The sequence below is a fragment of the Centropristis striata genome, chromosome 1 (assembly GCF_030273125.1).
Source record: "Centropristis striata isolate RG_2023a ecotype Rhode Island chromosome 1, C.striata_1.0, whole genome shotgun sequence".
Lineage (NCBI taxonomy): Eukaryota > Metazoa > Chordata > Actinopteri > Perciformes > Serranidae > Centropristis > Centropristis striata.
Window position 1 is genome coordinate 23153657 of NC_081517.1, and position 21012 is coordinate 23174668.

The 21012-nt window shown below is 44.5% G+C and overlaps 1 protein-coding gene across 1 annotated transcript; it reads left to right on the forward strand.

Moving 5' to 3' along the window:
• The first annotated feature begins 10257 nt into the window (after nucleotides 1–10257).
• LOC131968674 (uncharacterized) lies at nucleotides 10258–13154 on the forward strand. Its single transcript, XM_059329694.1, has 8 exons — nucleotides 10258–10407; nucleotides 10508–10594; nucleotides 10682–10807; nucleotides 11211–11378; nucleotides 11486–12024; nucleotides 12125–12452; nucleotides 12587–13095; nucleotides 13139–13154. Exons 1-8 carry the CDS (start codon nucleotides 10258–10260, stop codon nucleotides 13152–13154), a joined length of 1923 nt encoding a protein of 640 aa, XP_059185677.1.
• Nucleotides 13155–21012: the final 7858 nt, after the last annotated feature.

The following is a 21012-nucleotide window of genomic DNA, read 5'->3' on the forward strand; positions in this document are numbered from 1 at the left end:
ACAGCGCCGCTGTGAATTTTATTGGACCAAATACAGGCTTGCAAAAAAACCCCAAAAGGGACATTAGAAAGAATATCCATGCAGATGTATATTATGGCCAGCCCTCCTCCTCCAAGCTGACTGATGTCCACTCTCCACCACCAGTCAACGTCCACTTTTCGACATTGCCTCCTGTCCAAGTCCACTCTCCTCCTGTCCAAGTCCACTCTCCTCCTGTCCAAGTCCACTCTCCTCTTGTCCAAGTCCACTCCCCTCCTGTCCAAGTCCACTCTCCTCTTGTCCAAGTCCACTCCCCTCCTGTCCAAGTCCACTACCCTCCTGTCCAAGTCCACTCTCCTCTTGTCCAAGTCCACTCCCCTCCTGTCCAAGTCCACTCTCCTCTTGTCCAAGTCCACTCCCCTCCTGTCCAAGTCCACTCCCCTCCTGTCCAAGTCCACTCTCCTCTTGTCCAAGTCCACTCCCCTCCTGTCCAAGTCCACTCTCCTCTTGTCCAAGTCCACTCCCCTCCTGTCCAAGTCCACTACCCTCCTGTCCACTCCCCTCCTGTCCAAGTCCACTCTCCTCCTGTCCAGTACACTACCCTGTACCCTCAAAGACAGCCTGCACCACCCCAGCCCGATGTGGATCCGCCAGTGCAACGTGAGTCGCAGGCACACAGTTCAGAACATCTGAACACCAGTTCATCTTCTTGTGCCAGCACCCTGATAATTAACACAAGCCCTCAAAGTGAACACGGAGAACCCATTGAGGCTGTAGCACAGAGTGACAGAAGGTCCTGGCGGTGTGATTCAGAGTTCCGAAAACTTGAACAAGAGAAGAAGAGGATGGAGGACATTCTCTGCAGCATAAGTAAGTCTATAATGTTAACTCTATTATGGTTAATGCTAGAGGTTGACCGAAACAGATTTTTTATGGCCGATGCCGATTTTTTTGACACAGCCTTAGCCGATGACGGATATGTGCTGCCGATATTATGAGATACATGATAAAAATGACACAATGATAACAAATGTTACACATGTCTCAATTTAACCTAAATAAGAAACATGTATTTACAAATTTAACAAATGTACTTTAAGCAACAAATTGTTGAAGTTTCTGCTCTAAAAACAAGCAACATGTTGCACCTATGTTTGGTGCATTATTAACAGTTCTCCCATCATACTTTTAAAAGCTCTTCTTGAGGTGGAGCAGTGCACACACACTGCTGTGATGGCTGCTCTGTCCGCTCTCAGAGAGAGAGAGAGAGAAACACACACACCGCTATGATGGCTGCTCTGTCCGCTCTCAGTCAGAGAGAGAGAGACAGGTTTCCAAAACTTAGAGCTGCACGCTGCCAGCGAGGGAGGGGCAATGTATGCGCTGCACTTTCTCTCCAGCGTCTCCAACAACACAGGGCTGCCTGTGGATGCGTCTGTTTGTAAATCAGCCGATACCAGTAAAAAATGGAAATATCGGTCGACCTTTAGTTAGTACCTTGTGACAATCAGGGTTTACACTGTCATGAAGAGCTGTACATTAACACTTATTTTATCCTTTTTGTTTTTCAGAGCCAGAAGACAGAGTCGTTCGAGGATTTCTTAAAAATGTTGTTCAGTACCAGGAGAGCCCTGCAGCCTTGATCCATCCTTCACAGAAGGGTCTTCAGGAGCTCTTTCCCAGTAGTGGCCTGTTCCTGTTCAAGCTTGCCTCCATAATGCACCAATGTGACCGTGACAGCCTTCGACTTTTCCATCTCCTTTTTGAACACTTCTTCACCGCAGAGGAGTGTTCCAATGCAGTGCCTTTTGGACGACATGGCAAGATACCAGAGGGGAAGCAGCTGCTTGACCAAACCAAAGTTGATGGAATTCTAAGTGAGTAGTTTTTCTTCCAAAAGTGGTGTAATGACTGCAACATTCGCCCGCTTGATTTGTTGTACACTACAGTAGTTACTTGATTGCTGTTTTTTGAGTGAATATATTTTTAATATGATTAGGTAATGAAAGCAAAAAAATAAATTGAATGACCCTGAATGTAGCTCCTGGTGTGTTGAGGGATGCACATGGAGGCTAAGATGGATATAAACAGTCCTTTATTTTAACCTTTGATGCACAGGCACTGCAAACCCATTCTAATGCACAAGATGGGTCAAAATGACCTGTACTTGTGTCATGCATAGCTGAGTGTTTCTTTGCCATATCTTTTAAAATCAATTTATTTCATCATTTAATATTCCTACTATTAAATGTTTTGTTTGCCACAAGTAATTATTTCCTCTTATGTTAATATGAAACAATTACATAAAGTTTGCACACATGGGTCAAAAATGACCCTTATGTATTCTCTATGGAACTGAATAGAAACTTTTGATAATTGGGAAAGTTATTTTGCATTCTCTCTAGTAAAACATGTACTACTAGTACTACATGCAGATGTGCTAAAGTAGCCGCTTTGAGTGGTGAAATGTGTATAAGGTGATTAATCAGTAAATATGTTGTGCAAACATTTCCAAATAAAAGTTCCTATCAAATTCCATAGTGAATACATTTGGACGTGGGCCTGGAAACAACTCCGATTTACTGCCTAGAAAATTTTGACTTTAAAGCAGCAGCATAGCATGCCCCTTCTTGCAAATGAGTTGAGAATGAAGAGTAAAATCTACATTACAGACAACAACAGAAAAGGCCTGTATCACAGTGATTATGGAGTGGGACTTTTCTTTAGCACTTTGATTATACACTTAGATGAAACCATTGATATATAGAACTGTCATTTTACAGATAGTTGAATGGGCATAATAATGTAATATAATAATCAAACTAATTTAAGCCTCTTTTCTCTTTTCTGTTTTTTTTGCAGCCTATGTGAGGCGGTGCGCAACAATGGAGAACTGGAAACCAGTAGAGGAGGCCAACCTTAAAAAGGCCCTCATAAATAAATGCCGTCAGAGGTCAGTAAATTGACTGTCTTTACAGGCATAATGTTTACACTCGCCCCTTGTTCACCAGTAGTGATTTTTTTCACAATTTATTGACAAGTTGTTACACCAGTGGTTCTCAATTGGTGGGTCAGGACCCAAAAGTGGGTCACAGGGCCATTTTCTGTTGGTTTGCAGATTCAGGTGTATATTTGTGTTGATGTGTCTTCTTTGTATTTAGTGTTGCATTTTATGAAGAAAAAAATTGAGTGTGATATCATAAATTTGGGTCACAGTTTGATAAAAAGGAAAATGTGGGTCCTGAGGCTTGGGAAGCACTACATTGTTTGTGTGATTTAATCAATACCTGAACTTGTCTATGATTGTGATTGCTATAACTGTTACAATGTATGGCCTAGTTCACTCTTGTAAAATGGTATGCACACTGGTATGCATGTTGAATTGATGCAAAATAAATGGGGCTGCAGTTCATTCACAGTTGGTTCCTATGTCTTACATTTAAATTTAAATTTTCTCTTACCTCAAAGTCATTCTCATATTATCTCAGTTTTTCTCCTAAGGGGGGGTTTAGGAGCAATAATTCAGACTGAGGTGATCTCAAGAAGAGAAGCAATTGAGATCCATCTTACAACTCTTTAGTGCTCCTTGTGGATTTTTAGGAGCAATAAGCAAGACATAAATTAAATCATAAAGATGCAATGATGAGATCTCCTATTATCTCAGTTTTTCTCCTAAGGGGGGGTTTAGGAGTAATAATTCAGACTGAGGTGATCTCAAGAAGAGAAGCAATTGAGATCCATCTTACAACTCTAGTGCTCCAACCGACTTTTTAGGAGCAATAAGCAAGACATAAATGAAATCAAAAAGATTCAATGATGAGATCTCCTATTATCTCAGTTTTTCTCCAAGGGGTGGTTTAGGAGCAATAATTCAGACTGAGGTGATCTCAAGAAGAGAAGCAATTGAGATCTGTACTTCAACTCTTTAGTGCTCCAACCGACTTTTTAGGAGCAATAAGCAAGACATGAATGAGATCAAAAAGATGCAATGATGAGATCTCCTCTATGACTATCATTTCTCCTACAAGTCTTTCTCACATTATCTCAGTGTTGCTCCTAAGGGGGGGTTTAGGAGCAACAATTCAGATTGAGGTGATCTCAAAAAGATACACAATTCAGATTGAAGAAATCTCATAAAGATATTCAATTGAGATCTCCGTACTTTCTCAAGAGTTCAAGAAAAGACTATCCTGAGCAAAGAAGTTTTCCTCTGGGTAGGCGTGAATTCGCGAGATCTCGTGCGTCCTCGGGACTCCGCTGTACGCAACAGCTGGACACAGACGATCCGGTGTGTGTTGACGGACTGCAGAGATACGCAGCCGTTGCCGACAGACCCGTTTCGGAGTCGTAACGCATCCAGTGGAATCCTGGTGTTAATCTTGTTCCTGTCTCTCCCACACCACCTTCCACCTCTTTCTCTCATCTTCCTCTACGGCTGACACAGCTGCTGTGCCTCCTCTGGACACAGCCATTCCTCCTCCAAACTCTTCTCAGTCTTTGAGAAAGAGGAAGAGAGGAACTATGAGTAAGGACGTGACACAAGTGAAGATGAAAAGAAAGGCTAAGCTTTGTTTTGCATGTTATGTGTGTTCCTCCACTAGGGCTGGGTACCCAACTTCGGTTCTTTTAAGGCACCGACCGAAATGCTTCGGTAGTACCGAGTATCAAAACATGCCTTGTCTTTCGGTGCCAAGTTTCAGTACCCAGAGGATAATCACGTGATCAAGACCTGATCATGCTGCTGGCGATTGGCTGTAACGTTACATGTGATTGCGGCAAACAGGAAAAACAAAGATACTTGGATGTTTTGTGGTCACGCCCACAGACGGGCTTCACGTGTGTCTGTGTTGGGATTGGGAACTAAAGTGTGTGGCAGTGTGTGTGCGTCGTTGAACCGGTTAAAAAATGCCACCGCTGTTGCTAAGGCTGGCAACACAACTAATTTGATGACGCACCTGACTGTGCACAAAATCAATTTAAGAGCAGAAAGTTTGACTGCAAGATAAGCGGACCGCAGCCATCCTCCTCTCAGCATCCAAGTCAGCCTGGGAACATTACAGAGCCGGAGCGGCCTGATTCAAGATCTCCACCACTGGACTCAGCTTCATCTGAGAGTAACGTTACCAAGGACGAAGCTGTGTGTGGGACTTTAACAGGTAAATAAATTTACATTCAGCGAAAGTAAACACCGGCAGTAATCTTAATGTTACTGCAACTTAATACGTGCATCGTGCTGTGAGTTAATGGGATCCACCATGTAACGCTAACTTCAGATGTTAGTCTGTAGCTTTATTTCATGGCTGTGTAGCTAGCTAAAATCAAAAGCTAGCTAAAGATTGACAGTAACAGATAAAGCTTAACTTGTAAAGATGTGCTCATTAATTGGGTTGACTTGTTAACCAGCGCACCTAACGTTCACTGTTATGTTTATCTTCTCCTCACAGCAGCCTCTGACCCTGATGTGAGGAGGACAACACACTGGCAGAAAAAGGAAAAATGACAAAAGAAAAACAAGACGAGTGCCACAGGAGCGGGCTTGTATGGGTCCTGAGAAAGCAGACATGTTGATTTTTCTGAAGAAAAACTGCTTAGTGATGTGGCAGTGAGCATTAGACACTGACCTGTCACTTGTTTGCAAATTATCTTTTGCACTGGAAATTATTTGTTGTTAATTTTTTTCTGCTTGGAGTGGAAAAATACTGAGCTGAAAAATAAAATGCAAAATTTGTACTGTAATGTGTAATGTCATTTTCTTTTTGTTAGAATTGATCTCATAAAATTGGTATAGAAAAAAAAAATCGTTCAGGAACCGGTATTGAAGTGAAGGTATTGGTACCGGTATGGAAAATTTTTGATTGATACCCAGCCCTATCCTCCACACTATTAATAATTTGACTCCTTGACAAATTTAGACTTTGGCAAGTATTGATAAATAGATGTTCTCTCTGAGGCGTTTGAATTTCCCTCTGGAATAAATAGAGTATCTCTTATTCTTATTGGATGACAAGCCAACAAAGTACACATTACACCAAGCCAGCCATGACACTGTATTTGATTCTTTATTATTTAGCTGTATTTTGGTGGCGACTGTGAAGTGACAAGGTTCAAGGTTCATGGTTAATGTGAAACCGTGAGGGCTGTATGAAACCCAGTCCACAACATTTTCTTTGATTGACAAAAACAAACTCACTTGATACACCTGACACAAATGAATAAGACTGGAACTTGCCTCATATTCCCCCATGTTGAATGAAAACATTGGACTTATATTTGCTTCATCTACTACAGCAGTTCCCAAACTTTTTTAGCCGTGCATCCCCTTCTATGTCCCGACCGGGTTGACGCACCCCCAATCACCCACACCTTCAAAAATAACAAAAGGCAATAAGCTTTTTATAGCCATCTTAAAGGCGGCATGTTTAATCATGCTCAAATGACCAGAACACACATATAATAAAATCATGATCACAACAATGAGCTCTCGCATTTTAATTCATCTGAAACGCAGTTAAGATATAATGTAACAAAGTTTTGTGCAAACTTTTAAGAGCAAAGAGGATGATGTCAGGCTCAGGATCAGAGGCAGAAAGCACATAAGTTGGGAAAATGTTATAATATTTTGAGCCACGTTGAACAAAAATTGCAGCAAGTTTAAATGAGCGTGGAGCTAAACAACCCGTCATCATAACACAGGTTGGAAAAACGGAAGAAGATAACTTCTTCTATGCTTAATTTTGAAGATTAAGTGCATTTTGAATAGCCTGCATTTATTTATTAATTAATAATACAGTTTTGGATTTTACATTTTACAAAGAAAAATGTTATTTACACTTCTTTATTGTGTGGGAGGAAAAATGTAATTGTGTAATCATCAAACCGCCATTACATGTTTTTATCTCACACACCCTCATGAACCCCCAGGGGTCCACGCAGCACACTTTGGGAATCCCTGATCTACTACAAAGCACCTGTATATATATTAAACAGTTTTGATCTGGTGCTACACAAATAAACTTTACTTGTCTTTTCATCATTCTAGGTTGCCGAAAATGTAGCCGGCAAAAACTCTTTCTGTTTGACAGCGTAACTGGTAGAAGGATAAAAGAGGTAAGATGTTGAACCCTTAATTCATTTAATTTGTGGTATTTTTCATTTGGCTGCTTCTTTGTCTCAGTGGCCCTCATTATCAAACATCCCCACACCAAAAAATCAGTGTACGCCAAATCCACCACAAGGATGTGGTGGACATTTATGTACGTGAACATGAGCGAAAATCACACACCAGGTCTGACCAGGTGCACGCACATTTGAACCAGCGTAGAACAAGTGCTGCTGTGTCCGAATGACAATTAAACCATACTAATGCAGTGGACTTCATGTTTTTGTTCTTTTTTATTAGGAAAATTAATAAATACTTATGATAAAACCACATATTAATAAAGTCTGTGGTGAAAACTTTACTCAACTTTTATTTTGAGCAACTGAAGGAAATTAAAAACCAAGATATGAGCAATGCTCAACAGAAAGAGTCAGTGACAGACCTGTTATTGTTTGGTCACAGACAAAAGTTCCAACATCTCCTGCAACAGAAGCTGCTTAGTCTCTTTCTCTGCTGGACACCAGAGCCCCAATTTGTTTTTGTCACGAGAGCTGTCAGTGGGAGAGCAGGCCGGTGTTTCACCTCCCTCCATCAGCTGGACCATGCCATCATTCCTGATGGCTATAAAGTCGCGTTCACTGCAATAATTAGGCTGATTTCTCAAACACTAGCCTACTTATAGTGGAGCGACTAAGTGATATAATCTTTCAGTTTATGATACAAGCGTGAAAATTGGCATGAACACTCTCCATGGGTCACTTGACAAGAAAATTGTCCGAGACATTTAAAATTTTAAGATGGCGGCCAGTTTTCAAGATGGCCGACACCTAAGTGGAGCAGTTAAGTGATATAATGGTTTATTTGGTGATACAAGCATACAAATTGGCATGAGCAGTCTCTGTTGGTCACTTGACAATGACCCACCGACAGTTATTTGAATTTCCAAGATGGCGGCCATTTTTCAAGATGGCCGACACCTTAGTGGAGCAATTGAATAATATAATGGTTTATTTGGTGATACAAGCATAAAAATTGGCATGAGCAGTCTCCATGGGTCACTTAACAAGAAAATTGTCCGAGACATTTGAAATTGTAAGATGGCGGCCATTTTTCAAGATGGCCGACACCTTAGTGGTGCAATTAAATTATATAATGGTTTATTTGGTGATACAAGCATAAAAATTGGCATGAGCAGTATCTGTGGGTCACTTCACAATAACCCACCCACAGCTACTTGAAATTCCAAGATGGCGGCCATTTTTCAAGATGGCCGACACCTTAGTGGAGCAATTGAATGATATAATGGTTTATTTGGTGCTACAAGCATAAAAATTGGCATGAGCAGTATCTGTAGGTCACTTGACAATAAGCAACGCACAGTTACTTGAAATTCCAAGATGGAGGCCATTTTTCAAGCTGGCCGACACCTTAGTGGAGCAGTTAAGTGATACAATGGTTTATTGGGTGATATACGCATAAAAACTGGCATGATCAGTATCTGTGGGTCACTTGACAATAAGCCAATCACAGCTACTTGAAATTTCAAGTCGGCAATTTTTTTTTTCAGGATGACTGCCGCCTGCCATGTGGACCTTTAAATTATGAATTTTCTCATAGAAATGTATTGGGTTCCTCAAGAGAGGTTGTTTGACTGTGCTTTGTCTGACGCCTTGCCCACGACCTGTCCAGTTTGGTAAAACCTGACAGGAGTTCCCTCCCACCGGCGTAGCTCTCCGGGTTCACCAAGGTACACAGGCTCCCTTACCATGAGGGCTTTTTAAAATACTTTTTTTTAAATTACTTTTTTTTATAACTAACCATTACTACTGCCATTAAACATGCCAAATAAATACTAAGGGGTGGGGAAACACAGTTGTGGTGCTGAACGGACAGTGCTCCAAAATAATAATTGAGCAATGGTTAATACTGAATGGCAATAATGACAGATCCAGAGGCAACAGCAGCTCTGGCTGACACGGAACCATGACAAACAGTATCTGAAACTATACTAGGGAACTAAACTGAAAATGTGAAAGCAATGTTACAAAGTAAAAACTGTAGCGGGGGGGCGAGAGTCTGTATAATCTCCCCCAATTGCCCCATTTCCATCTTTCTCCATCTTTGCTCTCGGCCAATCGTTGCGGCCCCTCTCCAAAATTTGGACGGCCGACCAATCTGGGCTCGCTATTTCCATCTTTGCTGACAGCCAATCACGATGCCCCTTTTCCAAAATTGGGTTCGCGCGCAGCCGCAGAAAGTCCGCAGAACGTCCGTTTTTTCTCTTTTTTTCCGAGAGACCGGCCGGTTCAAATTTTCAACCAAAAGACGTCGAGAAGAGTTCAACTTCATCCTCAACCACAAAACAAGTAAGATACTGTTTAATTATTGTGTTCAGACACCTAGCTAGCCCGATAGGTATTAAATATTTATTACAGAGAACAACGAATATACAGAGAAACGATTTTCACGTCGCCGTCATCGTTGGTTAGATTTTGAAAGGGATTTCATCTATAATTTACAGTTTGACATTGCTTCTACATGTTCATATCAATATGGTTCACTAGCACTGCATACGATCACAGTGTCCGTTGATAAAGGTAACATTGCTTTCATTTAGTATCGCGTTACGCTCGTCATAAGCAAACGTTATATTAGCTTTAAATGTAGCTTATCATACCTCCATGCCAAATCCTCTTTTTTGCGCTAGTAATAACAACATAAGGAGTTCAGATGATTGTGCACATTTGGTTTTTCTCCGAGAAAAATATATGATCATAACGTTACTATCCCCCGGTACCTCCATTCATTCTCAACAGTAACGTTACAGTATAACATCAGTATAATGTTAGAGAATATTCAGTATATATTATCAATGAGATTTGTATTGTATTCGGGTGTTGCACCTGTTGTGACACAAGGCTTAACTTGAATATGTTAGACTAATTGATAATAAACTGTGTGTGATTGTATGTAACAAGCACTTATAGCATACTACTTCATTATACACTGAGCTGAAATGTGTTAGAATTTGCTTCTTTGTATGCAGGTGTTCTTATAATAGTGTAATATAATAGTGTACGTAACTGTGCACATTGATTTGGTTATATTGTGTAATGAACTGAATTATTATAAACCTTAGTAGGTTTGGTATGAACTCCATGTTTCTCAATTAATGACAGATGGCTTCCAAACCTAAGAAGCACAGATCTATGGGCGATGACGAGTGGATGTCCCGCCTGCGTAGGTTCGCTGCCTCGGGCGTCTGGCCCTCTGAGGCAGGAAACAGGCCGGCACCACGCCAGAAAAAGTGGCATGATCTGTATCAGAAGGTAAACTTGGACAAAGTGATGTGTGTGCACTATCATAAAACACAAAGCTATGTCATATTAAAAGGAGACACATTCTTATGCTTCACTGTCAATATTACAGATTGAGAAATGTCCGATGCAGCAGAGGGGACAGGCGTCTCTGTTTGGAGGGACTCGGGCCTGTAACTGCGGTTTCCATACAAACAAGGTACCAGAGGTCTCTCATAAGATTACGAGGTGTTGGTGTTGCATTCTGAATTATTACAATTTCACTCTCTTGTCTGCGAATCTCTAGCCTTCCAGCTCTGTCCCTGTGTCCTCTTTGGGGACACCTCAACCAGGCTCCTCATCTGCGTGTTCCTCGTCAGCTGCCGTAAAACCTGGGCAGATGCCTCAAAAGCCGAGTTTGACTTTGTCATCAGTGAGTAATGAGGATTTACTTATGCTAATATTTATATTATTAATATATTCAACTATATTAAAATGTACTGGGCTCCACTTAAGGTTAATTTCTTCTTTTTGGCAGTTTACAAAGCCACGGTTTGGTGGCTCTCATGGTGCCATGTTAAAGCCAAACTGAAGTTTGGCTGGGAAGCATTCACCTAAGGTAATGTAAAGAGAATGATACATAGATTGACTTTGATTAAAAAAATATACTGGTACACTGTTATTGTTTTCATGTAGCAGTAACTATAGTGGGACTTTCATGCATTCATTCCATGTTGAATTGATTTGATTTATTGACTGCTATGCCAATAATGATTCATTCATTCATTAGCATATATGGTTATCCTATATTGTGAACTGTGACTTTATTCCCTCAGACCGCTGATGTATCCAGCCCCATCATAAGCCCCACAAAAAGCAGAGTGTCACCACCTGACCGCAGTCCCAAGACGTTTCTGCAGACCGTTTCTCCTCTGTCTCTTCCTCCCTCTCCTGTTCCTGTATCAAGCCCAGCGTCTTCCATTCTGCCCTCCACTGCTACAGCTGTAAGAAGATATTCTACTACACTTGAATCAGGAACTGTTCTTGAGTAGATTGTTATCATATCTATTTATTTAACTTACCGTATTTTATTTTATTTGTCATAAAATAGGAAGTGCTATCTGCCACCTCCTCCTGTGTCTCCTCTGGAACCCCCTCTGCTCCTCTCACCTCGCCATTGCCTAAGAATGTGGGGATCCCACCTGTTTCAGACACTGCCTGGCTGCCCACAAAGCTGCTGAAGACCATACCGCCTCAAGACCAGAAGTGGATTTCAGCAGCCCTGTGGAAAAACCAGCGTCTGCGCACAGACCTGAAACTGTGGTATGATCCACCAGAGCCATCCCTCATATACCATCAGGTCCCCGCTCCTGAGCACTTTTTCCAACACCGGCTTCTTTTATGGATGCCATACCACCTGTGGAAGGTCAAGCTGTCCTGTCCTGCTTGTGGTACACAGCTCACAAGCTATGGAGCTCACAAGAGAGCCCGCCATATTCTGGATGTGGACAGGTATTACCTTATGATCACGGAGACTCTCTGGTGCAGTTCAGCTGGTTGCAAGACAACATATCTTTCCTCCAGCAAGACAATCTTGGACCAGCTGGACTTGGCTCACAGGCTGGAGTTCAGATTGATTCTGACTCGAAAGTAAGTATACATAGATCAATTTGCCTTAGTTTGTTATCAAGAATTTAGAAGGCTTTAATGTTTGTCTCATTCGGTCTCTCTTTCCCTTTGTTTTATACAGATTCGCTTGTGATGTGCGGGTGATCCGTTTCCTGAGGGAGAGGGCACTTGGAAACAGTCCCACCCGCTTGGTAAGACAGCTGAAGGAGAACCACAGTGAGGAATGGCTAAAGCGTCTCTGCCGGTACCTTGGAGCGTGCTCTGACTTTGCTGCCAGGCCAAGCCTTATCCCTGTCAGATTCCAGGATCCTCTTGAGCCTGTGGATGTTCCATCACACAGATGGATGCTGGCTGTTTATGGGCGTGACATTTTGAGCAGGCTGGACCACATCAAAGCCAGCATAACGTCCACCTTTGGCAGCATCCTAAAAATGGACTCCACAAAGAAGGTAAGTATTTTTAACTGCTAATGCCGTAAAGTACAGTAAATGCATGTAAATATACGTAATTATTACCCTGGTGCTCAGATACAGATTTAACAATTTATTAAATTTAATTCACTTTGTTTTCTGTGCCATTGCAGATCACCAAGAAGCTCTCAGGCACTGCTAAGGGGACAGCCTTGTGGCTTACATCTGTAAGCAATGAGAGAGGGCAAATCCTCATCAGTGTCCTGTCTGCTCAGGAGGGTCCTGCCCTGGACGGAATGGCAGCTGGCCTCATGTCTAGGTACAGTAATGCCAGTGTGGCTCCACCTCAGCTGCTTTACGTCGACTGTGACTGTTGTCGGGAGGGCAGAGGGCAGACAAAGCTCAAGGAGAGATTTGGTGGGTGGCCAGACTTGATAGTCAAGCTGGACATCTACCATTTCATGCGGCGGCTGGCATCTGGGTGCACAAAGGATGCTCATCCTCTGTACCCTGTCTTTATGGCAAAGTTGTCAAGCTGCATCTTTGAGTGGGACAGAGGAGATGTTGCCTTGCTGCGTCAGGCCAAGCGGGAGCAGCTGAGACAGGAAGGTGTCCCTGGCATCACTGATGCTCTCGTCGATCAGAACATCACCAAAGACGAGCTGGCACTGCACTGCCGGAGGCAGACAAGAGGAGAGCGGCAGACAGTTGTCATGATTGAGCAGCTGCTCAATGAACTGATGGGGGCAAAGGGCAGGGATTTTCTTGGTGTTCCTCTTTTGGACCAAGAAAGGATGCAGCACATCTGGAAAGTCCAACAGAGGCACGTTAAGTGCATCCAGGATGAACCAGGTGTGCTTCTTTACACCCAGACAGGCACCACCACCAAGGCAGGCATTGTTCTGCCAACCTACAGGTGTGCCAGAGGGTCCACATCGTTGGAGTCCTTTCACCTGCATGTAAACAGGTTTATTCCAGGTCAGTATGAATAACTATTCATCAGAAAGATTCTGTAACATCGCAATACTGTTGTTTGTCAAGTACCATTATCCTGGAAACAGTGGCACAATTAATAATTTACAGATGACCAAACACAACAAATAAATGCATCATTGTGTTTACCTTTCTACTATCTTAAGGAACGAGTGCCAACAGTCTAAATTTCCAACTGTACCTCTTGGAAGGACTGAACAGGTGGAACCAGGACCGAGAAGCTGCATCTCTAGCAGTCAAGCCTTCCTCCCTGCTGAGTTATTCTGGAGACCTTGTTCACTGTGTCAACACCCTCAGCCTCAAGGTCTTTGGAAGGCACCATGTCCCGTCTTTTCAGCCACCTGCTGTTTACACTGGTGACTATAAGTTTTTCATCCTGATGAAGCTATTTGCTATATTCACTATACCATGTAATCTTTTTATTGCACTCTGAAAGTGAATTTTCCACCCTCTATTGTTCTCCCACCTGTCCCAGGTGAGCTTCTTGGCATCGACTACTTGTACAGCCAGACGGGAAAGGCCTTGCAGGATGTACATCCTGACTCGGAGGAAACTGAGGCACTGCTTGAAGATGTAGGCACTGAGGAGGAGCTGGAAGATGAGGGTTTTGAAGAAAGTGGGTTAGACCCCACTGTAGAGCTGCTGGACCTGTCTGATCCTGCCCCTGTCACCACCGCCTCAGCTCCCACTCCAACTCCCACCTCTCTCCAGCCCTCTCCCGGTCCTGCTGTTTCCACAGCACCTGAGCAACAACTGGTAATAATTATATAATTATGATGCTAATGAAGTAATTATGCACAAAGATGAAGTCCAATTTAATGCATTTTTATAATCACCTTCTTGTATAACATTTTACAGCCTGTGCGTGAGTCCACACATTCTGTTCAGTCAGCCCTTCCTATCCCTGCTGAACTGTCACAACTGGTAAGTATTCTTATAATGTGACATATCATCTGTTGCACTTGTAATATGATGTATTATTTTATTTTATTTTATTTTTATTTTTTTCAGGCTCATCTGTCCTCTGACCAGTCAGCCAGTGCCACGAGTGCAGCCTCTGCCCTTCCACTCTCCACCACCTTCACAATGACTGCCTCCACTGCTGCAGCTGCAGCCACAGCTGGGTCAAGAATGGCCACTGCCACCCCAGCAGTCCCTGAGAAACAGCTGGTTAGTCTTTTTGTATCAAAAAGGTGTCAGTGGTCTTAATGTCCTGCTTGTCAATGTATTAAATATCTTTGATACGTATTAATAATTGTCTTATTACATTTAACAGATTGAACACACCCTGTCCTCTGGATCAGTATCTGTCACCTCCACCACAGCCTCTGCCTGCCCCCTCAACATCCTACCAGCCACTCTCTCCACATCAACTGTTGGTCCCTCTGGGGCACCTACCCTGGCCCCAGCAGCACCTGTGCAACAGGCGGTAAGTCCTAGTTCAGTTAAGTTCATTATGACTTCATTTGATAATCACCAATGTTCTTCTAATCAGACATATGGATATGGACGTGTGATTTTGTATTACCTTGACATATTTTGACTGCAACTGGCGTCTTCCTCAGAAGAATATCCTGATGTTGTGAGGTGTCTTCTCAGCTGATTTTCTGTGTAACATCAGCTGGTGTGACACATCACAGCAACATCAGGTGACACTTCTGAGGAAGACACCAGATGCAGTCAAAACCTGTAAAGCAAAATACTCATCTATATCCATATGTCTGATAAGAAGAACATCCTACAGTAGTTGGTGTTTTGTGACTGTGACAGCTGTATTTTTTTAGTTGTGTTATTGTGTTTTAATTTTGATGTATGCTCCTACACCTTTTCCAGGCTGTTGATGCGCGTGGCATCCCAGGGATGGACAGAGTGGATGGCCTGGCTGGTAATTGTCTGACCAGTAACAGTCCTCAGGCCCACCAGGTACTCAATCAGCAGGCCAGTACCATAGTAGGGCTGTGGCAGAACCTCCTGCCATATGACCAGCAGCGGGTGGCATATGCTGCACGTCACCAGGTGCGCCTTATAACAGGACGCTTCAGGTGCTCTAAAAAGAGACCTGAATTTACACCTGGCGTGGAGAGCACAACACGTTGTGTTTTGGGATCCTCAGGATCTCCTGCCCAGTGGCCAGACTCTAGTCGTCTTGTAGAGTCCATCTGTGTCAAGCTGTGCAACATTCACAAGAGCCCCCAAAAACAGGGCACTTACAGCTTGACAAGATGGACTCTGATTTTGACTGACTACAGTAAGATCAGGCAGTTGGTCCTGGGGAATGCCACAGTGATGGGGAGCACGACTCTGCAGTTGTTTGATGTTAACCAAACAACTCTAACCCAGTGGCACAATAAGAGACTGAAGAGGCAGGACAGTAGCATTCTGCTGCAAGGGGTCAACCTGCCTGACTCTGTCCCTGTTGCTGCGAGGCCTCTTCCGCTTGTTCAGGTGTGCCCTCCTGCTGTACCACCACGGCCTGGTCCCCAACATCAGTACAACTTGCCCCAGAGTACGGTTGGACAGGCAGTGGATAAGCGGAAGTCAGCAGCTCAGAGGCAATTGTTCAGCCAGCCATCACCTCCAGCTCCTGTGCTTCCAAACCCCAGCCCTGTCATTGTGCCAGTTGTGTTTGCTAGCCCCACTGGAAGCAAACAGATTGTGCCGTCTGGCCCGCTGCCCTCACCACCGCCGACCCGGAGAGCCTACACCCGCACGGTCGAACAAAACAAATGCCGTCAGTGCCACCTGCCGCGCAACAAGGAGACCGGTCATGGGCAGTATTATGGCCATATATACTGTCCCCAAAACAACAGTATGCCACTGGAAGTTTGGATGGAGGAGATGAGGAGAAAGAGGGAGGAAAAAAAAGTGGAGTGACATTCTTTGTCAATATGTATATAATGTAAATAGTTTTAAAAGAAGAAAAATGTCTTAATTTACTGCTGTTCTATTTTTTTTTTTTAACTAACTTTAACTTAACTTTATTTTCTACTTTTGTTTATTTATTGTATTTATTTTACTTATGTTGTTTTGGTTATCTTTTTTAATTCTATTTTAAATTGTTTCGTGTTCTAAATTTTCCTTACTTTAAGATAAATGATAAATACCAAAATAAAATAAATGCAATAAATAAATAAAAACAGAAAAAATGTATTCTATTTTAAATTGTTATTCTTGTGCTAATATTTCCTAAATTTAATTATTTTCCATATTTGGAGTGGGTTTAATTTATTTCTGTTTTTATTGCTTCAGGTTTTCTGGTTTAATTTCACACAAGTGTTTGTTTGTGAGTGTTTTTGTGTGTGTGAAATTTGTAATAAATTTGTTACATTTCAGTGAGTGTCTTATGTTTTTTCTGCAAACATGCAAACTCATTCATAGAAGATGATTACATTGTTGCAGTACTGTAACATTTTACGCCGACACAGCGAATTAACGTTACCACTAAAAAGAGTGACCGTTCAGTTATAAAAATACAAAGGCTAGAGATTTTTGATAGCAACAAAATGTTTATTTATAAATAAGGGCGATCCCGAAATAACGGCATGTACAAAAGAACAGAAAAAGGCCTTAATCTAGGTTGAAGAGTCTGAGTTCACTTTTAAGAAAAAAAAATATAATCCCCAACGAAAAAAAGGTATTCCACAAGTGAAAAAAATAGCAAAAGGTAATCCACCAAAAAATATATAATCCACCAAAGGAAAGAAGGCAGCACTCCAGCCAGGGAAAAGTTTCAATCCAGTCTCAATGAGACTAACAAAAAGAAGGGTGAGGGCCTTTACTCCCCCAAAGGGAAAAACACTTCAGCCACTTACAGACCTGCAGCTAGCAACTATGTGTCCACAGGCAGTAAGTTGATGACCGTCTCAACTAATCCAAATGGGCTTTTTAGCCAGTGTGTTGAGTCTGTCTCTGTGTTCTTTCTGTGTTCCTCTGTCTTCTCCCTCTGTGTTCACACTGATTTCTCTCCTTGTTCTCCTCACCTGGCCTTGCATTTGTCAATTCCCAATCACCCCTCCCCCGCAGCACACCTGAGCTCACTCTCCTGCAGGTCACCTGACTCTGCAGGCAGCAGGCTCACACACACAGATGCTCAGGATTCATTTAATTGGGTGGCAATGTCACAGTACTTCATTCAGAAATGTAAAAATGAGAATAAAAGTACATTTAGTTACATTTGATATCACTTGGTAGTAGTTTGTCTTACAGGCCTCATGTTCCAATGGTGGAATCGAACCGGCGACCTTTTGATCAAGAGCCTCCTATGCTATTCTGCAGGCTCACACACACAGACGCTCAGGATTCATTTAATTGGGTGGCAATGTCACAGTCCCCCCCCCCCCCCCCCCTGCCGGCAATATCAGGGGCGAAGCTCCGTAATAGGGCTTAACATTCACCACATTGATTGTGTCCTGTCTGTCTCGGTTGTCTAGCCACGCAACCCTGTAGTTCACTGGGCCCAGCGTTTTCGTGATCTGAGCTGGGCCTGACCACCGAGGGGCTAACTTGGCCGAAAAACACTCAGAGGCCTTGGACAGAGGGTGAGCCCTGACCCAGACCAGATCTCCCACAGAATATTGCGCAACTCTCCTGCGGGTATTGTAATATCTGGCTTGTCTGGCTTGGGCCTCCCCTACTCTCCGGCTGACCTCCTGCTTGAGGTTTTGCTGTCGCTCCAACAAAGTGTACTGAGGATGAGAGGGAGTAGGAGCCTGGATGAGCCTCTCCAGAGGACCTTTGAGAGTTCTCCCCATCATGAGTTCAGAGGGTGAGTGGCCCGTCGTCTCGTGCTTGGCGCTGTTAATCGCAAACCTGAACTCCGGGAGCCACTTATCCCAGTCTCGGTGGTTGTCTCTGACGAAAGAGGCCATCATGGTTTTCAATGTTCGGTTGACTCTTTCAGTGAGGTTTGTCTGGGGGTGGTAGCTGGTTGTCAGTTTCTGGATCACTCCCCATCTTTTGCACAGCTCTGAGAGCATCTGGCTGGTGAATTGGGGCCCACGGTCGGAAAGCACAAACTTTGGAACTCCCCACCTGGTGAAGATTTCATCCCTTAGGATCTGGCAGAGTTTGGGGGCTTTGCTGTCTCTCAGTGGGAAAAGCTCCACCCACTTGGTGTAATAGTCCACCAACACCAGCAGAAACACATGACCTTTCTTGCTCCTTGGCAAAGGTCCCATGAGATCCACTCCCAGCATCTACCCCGGTTCCTCCACAACCGTGGATTGTAGGTACCCTGCAGGTTTCACATTCTCGGGTTTAACTTTCTGGCAGGTGATGCATTTTTTGACATGCTGCCATACGTCTGTCCTCACTGATGGCCACCATGCTACCTCAAGCAGTCGCAAAAGAGTCTTCATGCGGCCCAGGTGACCCCCCAGTGGGCTGTCATGGAAGTACTGGAGGAAACGGTTGATCAGGGATTTTGGGCCCACGAGTTGATATTTCTTCCCATCGCCCACCGTAGGTACAGTGCGGTACAGGAGATCTTGTTGCAATTCCCATCCAATCCTGTCCAATTTCTGGCCTCCCTTTCCAGCTTCACTTCTCCAATCTATCAAAGTGTTGTCGCTTTTTTGGGAAAGGGCAACCTCATCCAGCGTTGCTGGAAGGTCCAGAGAAAAGGGCCCAGTCTTGGAGGGTACACAGGCAGCCATCACACCTTCACTGTCCACAGCCACCGCTCTAGAGAGAGCATCTGGCACTGCGTTTGTGCATCCCTTTCGGTAACACACCTGAAACTGGAACCGCTGAAGTCTCAGTGTCCATCGTGTCAGCCTGGAGGTGGTTTTGGGCGCATTGAATGCCCATGCTAGGGCTGCATGGTCCGTGTAGACCTCGAACGGGACACCCTCCAAATAGTGCTCCCACTTCTCCACAGCCCATACCACCGCCAGACATTCTTTCTCCGAGGTTGAGTAGTTGAGCTCTGCCCCTCTTAGGCTGCGGGAGGCATAGGCGATGACTCTGTCTCCCTCTGCCGAGGCCTGGGTCAGAACAGCCCCCACTCCGACAGAACTGGCGTCCGTGTGGACTTGAAACGGAAGAGAGAGGTCGGGTTGTGACAAAACCGGCGGCTTCATCAAGGCAGACTTCAGTCTCTCCATGGCCAGCTGGCACTCCTCTGTCCATTCCCATCATTCACCTTTGCGCTGCAGACGGTTCAGGGGGGCAGCAATATCAGAGAAGTGTGGAATGAACTTGTGGTACCACCCCACAAGACCCAGGAATCGCTTGACAGACGTGATGCAGGTGGGGGGGGGGGGGGGGGGGGGGGGGGGGGTAGTTGGTCACGGCTGCTGTTTTGTCTGAGTCAATCTCGACTCCGGCCTTGGAGACAACATGGCCCAGGAACTTGAGCTGTGATCTAAAGAAGTTGCACTTCTTCAGGTTCAGGGTGAGGTTGGCTTGGTGGAGCCTGCTGAACACGGCTTCGAGGTCCCTGACATGTTGCTGGCGGCTGGGAGAATAGACAATAACATCATCGATGTATACGAAGCAGATGACCCCTCGTAGGTCACCCAGGACCCTCTCCATCAGCCGCTGGAATGTTGCACCAGCGTTCTTCAGCCCAAAGGGCATCACCTTGAAACGGAAGAGGCCGAAGGGAGTCACAACCGCAGTCTTGTCTTTGCTCTCCTCCTCCATCTCCACTTGCCAGTAGCCAGATTTGAGGTCCAGCGTGCTAAAACACTCAGCACCCTGCAGAGACTCCAGGATGTCATGGATTAAAGGCATAGGGTACGCATCCATGGGCGTTTTGGCATTCAGCCCTCGAAAGTCCACACAAAAGCGAGGAGACCGACCTGGCGCCAACACCATGACCACAGGGGCTCCCCAGGAAGAATGACAGGGCTCAATAATGTCATCAGCAAGCATCTTATCCAGATGTTCCTTAATGAGCTCCTTTTTCTGAGGGGAGACTCTATATGCTCGGGACCGCACAGGAATGGTATCAACAGTATGGATTGCATGTTTCAAGACACTGGTCCTGCCGACTTTGTCTGATGACAAGGAGATCCATTTCCGTAGCAACAGCGTCACCTCACCTGGCAGGTCTAGCACTTCTTGCATAAGATTCGTCGAGGGCTCTGACGGCGGACAGGAGGGGATAGCAACGTACAGGCTGTTGCTGGCGGGCCGGGCCTTCCAGGAGAACTGGCCCAACCCCCGACGAAGGAACGAAAACTGAGTCGTCTTCCCTTCGTAAATCCATAAGTCCTTGCTGCAACGCTGATCTGAACGCCTGTCTGCTGCAGGAGGTTTAGGCCCAGGATTAAGGGGAAAGCCAGGTGACTGTCATCCATGATGTAAGTGTCAGAAGTCCAGACCGAGCCATGCCACACGAATGCCAACTTTACCAGTCCCAGAGGCATGTGGGCCTTTCCATCCGCCAGGGCAAAGGGCTGGTTCGCAGCCGTATTCAGCTTCTCTCCTGGTCTGGCCAGTTGCGCCCACAGGCTCTGCTGCATCAGGGTATAGGTGCTGCCAGTGTCAACAATAGCCTCACCGGTCCGGCCCCTGATCTCCATCGGTACCACGAGGAGATGTGGAAGCTCGGCATCAGCCATGGCCATGTGGAAGGATGGGCCAGGGGATGGACTATCAT